The following is a 4,091-nucleotide window of genomic DNA, read 5'->3' on the forward strand; positions in this document are numbered from 1 at the left end:
GAACGAATTTTTGGATTTCCTCTTTGTAGTTTTTCCCATTTGCGTATGCTATTTTTAAGCATTTTACAAGGGCTCTGTTCATGTTTTCAACTTCCCCGTTTGCTTGCGGCCAATACGGTGGGGTTCGAACTTGTTTAATGCCGCACGCTTTGCAGTAGTTAGAAAACTCCTCGCTAACATATTGGCGTCCATTATCCGTTCGTAGGTGCTCAGGATATCCCAGTCTACAGAAGATCTCTTTCATTGCCTCTACCAGGGTCGTTGAAGATATGGTTTTAAGAAACTTATGCTCCATATATCGTGAGAAATAGTCAATGAAGACTAGAACATATTCATTGTTGAGAAGCGGACCTAGTAAATCCGACGCTACCCAAATCCAAGGGCCAGTGGGAAAAGGATTCCTGTCCATAGGGGGTGGCCTGATGTCTTGTGATACCAGGCAACAATCTCTGCAAGCTTTGACAAACTTTTCTGCCTATCTGTCTATTTGTGGCCACCATACTTTGGATCGCAGGCGGCGTTTCATTGCTGCCTTCGTGGGCTAACTCCAGTATTTTTACTCTCAGAGATGTTGGCACGACTAGGCGGTTTCCCCTCAAAAGGAGCGAGCCAACCGCTGAAAGCTCATACCGAAACGGGTAGAAGCCCACTGAACTATCGGGCTTCCAGGAGTCGTTCTTCAGGCAACTGATTGCATCCATAATCTCTTCATCCCTCTTGGAAGACTCTGCTATTTCATGAATTGTCATAGATCTTGGGATAGAGCTCTGTACGACGCGAAGGATGCTGCATTCCGTCTTGTGGTCGATTGGTTCTACCGCCGGTAGTTGACAGAGTCGATATGTTGTCTCTTTCGGACTTATAGATAACGGTGAACGTATATGCCTGGAGCCGCAGCAGCCACCTTTCAATGCGAGCTGGGGGCTTGGATGTTGGTTTGAAAATGGCTTCCAAGGGCTTGTGATCAGTTTTCTCGGCTTCGCCCCAGGTGAATTTGCTTTAAGTTTTCAGCAGTTTTCTTTGAGGATCTGTGTGACCTGCAAGGTCCGGAATGAACTTCCCGACGTAGGTCACCAAACCGAGGAAGCTCCGCGTTTCTTCTTTGTTCTTTGGGTCTCTGAAAGATCGGATGACGTCAATTTTCTCAGGGTCGACTTCTATTTCCTTGTCGGATAAAATATGTCCGAGGAATTTTAGTTTGCTTGTCTTCCAGATGCACTTTTCTTTATTCAGTAGGACATTATTTTCCTGGAAGATCTGGCATACTTCTTTTACGGCGCTGTCGATTTCGAGGTCAGTTGCGCCAAAGATGATGATATCATCGATGAAGTTCATGGCGTTAGGTACCGCAGATAGCATCTGCTCGAGAAGGCGTTGAAAAATTTCGGGAGCAGAATTTACTCCAAACATCAAACGCTTATAGCGGAAAAGTCCCCTTGGAGCTATGAACGTTGTTATTTCCCGGCTCGATTCATCAAGGGCCAGTTGGTGATAGGCGTCCTTGAGGTCTAGGCGTGCGAAGAATTTAGCCTCTTTGAGTCTGGTCATAAAGCAGTCGAAAGTTGGTAATGGGTAGTTTTCCCGTAGGATTGCTTTGTTTGCCAGTCGCATGTCGACACATAAACGGATGTCCCCGTTCTCCTTAAACGCAAGCACGATGGGAGATATCCAAGCACTCGGGCCCGTGACTGTTCAATTATATCTCGACTCAGGGCTTCATCCAGTTTTTTCATGACTTTGTCCTCGAGCGCTGCCGGGATTCGTCTCACTGGTTGTTGAACGGGTTTCACATCATAATCTATGGAAAGGCTTACTTCAATGTTTTTCCATTTTGGAAAAGGCTCCATTTCCTCAATACGGTTAATGTTTCTTCCCAGTCGGAGGACTTTTAATTCTATAGCCGTGTCTCGGCCCAGCAGAGATTGTTCTCCATTTTCAATCACGTAAAATGAGGCTATCTCTTCGGTACCCGGCTCAACGGAAATTGGGGCCTCGAAAATATACATTACTCGTAGTAATTTATTAGAGGCATAGGCTCGGAATTGCTTTTCTGTATGAGTTCTTACGTCAAAGACTGTGGCTTTTCTCTTCACTAGCAGAGACCAGTCCGCGTGGCTGATAAGGTTAAACTTGCACCCCGAGTCAATAATCAAAGAAATTTCACGGCCTCCCACTCGGCATCGTATGAACTCCTCCTCATCTCCGCTTGACACTTTAAAGCAATGTGTCTCGCCCTTTTTGAGTTTGGAGCTGGTGGCCTTCTCTTCGACAGAGCGAATATACGTGCGGGGCCTTTTCAGGTTATTCCTTTGGGACTTAAGGAATCGGTCGTTCAAGTTAGTTCGGCACTTCCTGGCAAAGTGTCCAGGCTTCGAGCATTTATTGCAAGTCACATTTCTTGCCGGACATGATGGGTCGTTGTGTGTGTGTCCGAATTTTCCACATCTGGGGCACTCCCCACTCTGTTTAAAACCACGATGTGTAATTTTACAGATGGGTTCCGCAATTGGTCTTGATGTTATTTCTTTTGATTCTTTGTTGATCTGCTCCTCAACCTGACATGCTTCGATCACTTCCTCTAGTGAATACTCCTTTCCCAAAAGTCTTTTCTTGAGGTCTAGAGGTGCCCACACATCTATGATTTTATCCTTTAGACATATATTCTCAATCTCCGCTTTTGAGGATCCGAATGCACATCGTTGTATTTGTTGGCGGAGTCGCAGCATGAAATCACCAAAGCTTTCTGTGTCCAACGGTGTCAGGCCTCTGAATAGATGTCTTTCAAACGTTGAGTTTTGCGTCGGTGAGAAGTGTTTATTTAAATGGTCGATGAGGATATTATAGATGTCTTCTTTATTTTCGTCGCTGGGCTCCACCAGCGCACCAGGTAGAGAGTATACTACTGACTGTAGCTGGACTCCTCCCAAAAGCAGTAGCTTACTCCTCTTCCGCTTCTCGGTAACAATACCCTCGGCCTCGAGGTATATTGTAAACGCCCTCAACCACTTCTCCCATTCATTTCGGAGGATTGTCTTGTCGATCACCTCGCACGGAAACGGTTTAATGATACTGTCGGTCATTTTCAATACGGGACCTAGAATTGGGGTTTATGACGAAAGACATTATTAGATTTACGACTTGACTTGTAATTAATACCCGGCTCTCTTAGGAGCTTGTAATTATTACCCAGCCTCAGTTCAATAATACCTCCCATTTACATTTGGGGTTTTGTTGTTTCCGTTTTTCCGTTTAAATTTTATGAATTCTTTTGGCTTGTGGAGAGAATGCTGCTCCACCCGACCTTTAACCTTTTTGTTTGCAACTCAAACCGATTACCCAGCTCTTTTTAAAAGCTTGTAATATTTTTCCTTTTTCCTCCGTTTTTTTTTTTTTTCAAATTAAAATTTTTTTTAATTATTAAAATATTTATTTATTTATATATTTCGTGTTCTGTTTCTTTTCTTTTTTTTCAAAATATGCTTTGGCTTGTACCACTACTCGGCTCCTCTCTTAGAGCTTATAATGCGTACTCGGCCCTTGCAACTCTTTGGTTGCTAGAGAAATTTCTCTCCAGTTCACCTTTCAACCTTGTAAAGAGTATTACTCTTATTGGTTATTTTTCTTATATCCTGGTTGCTAGAGAGTGTCTCTCTAACTCACTTTCTCTTAAGCTTGCGAAGAGTAATCTCTTCACTCAGCCTATCTGTCGGAGTGCATGTGTGTTGGATGAGAGTGAGCGAAAAATTGTGCATATAAAATTTACTCATTCCGCTTTGTTCCTAATTCCGCCTTTTTCCTAATTCATCAAATTTACCAAAGTTTTAGTTATTATCATTATCATTTACCGATTTTTCCACTCGTCGCCAATGTAATGACCCGCTTACTAAGAGTAACACGCGTTATGATTTATAGATAATATATATATATATATTCAGTTCGTTTATTCCGATCTATGGTATTCGCACATCCACGCTGCTTGGCAGTCCGCTCAGGAGTAATCCATTCTCTCACTCAGATACTAGGCCATCGGTATCGTCTCTCCCGTCGCTGCTCTCCCGATGCTTGGTTGTTGGCAACGCCGGTCGCCACAA

General features: G+C 43.7%; 1 protein-coding gene across 1 annotated transcript; it reads right to left on the minus strand.

Annotated features, from left to right (window-relative positions):
* Positions 1 to 735: 735 nt before the first annotated feature.
* Positions 736 to 3,214, minus strand: LOC122624337. Its single transcript, XM_043803844.1, has 4 exons — positions 3,187 to 3,214; positions 1,690 to 3,094; positions 1,058 to 1,540; positions 736 to 997 (listed from the first exon to the last, which is right to left on the minus strand). The coding sequence occupies exons 1-4, from the start codon at positions 3,212 to 3,214 to the stop codon at positions 736 to 738; spliced, it is 2,178 nt and encodes a 725-aa protein (XP_043659779.1).
* Positions 3,215 to 4,091: the final 877 nt, after the last annotated feature.

This window comes from Drosophila teissieri, chromosome 2L (genome assembly GCF_016746235.2).
Source record: "Drosophila teissieri strain GT53w chromosome 2L, Prin_Dtei_1.1, whole genome shotgun sequence".
Lineage (NCBI taxonomy): Eukaryota > Metazoa > Arthropoda > Insecta > Diptera > Drosophilidae > Drosophila > Drosophila teissieri.

Coding starts and splice junctions, on each gene's coding strand:
- LOC122624337 (XM_043803844.1), bottom strand. CDS start 3,214: ATGGGAGGTATTATTGAACTGAGGCTGG. Junction 1,541..1,689: donor AGTCGAGATATAATTGAACA/GTCACGGGCCCG, acceptor CTTTATGACCAG/ACTCAAAGAGGCTAAATTCT. Junction 998..1,057: donor TTGGTGACCTACGTCGGGAA/GTTCATTCCGGA, acceptor GAAAACTTAAAG/CAAATTCACCTGGGGCGAAG.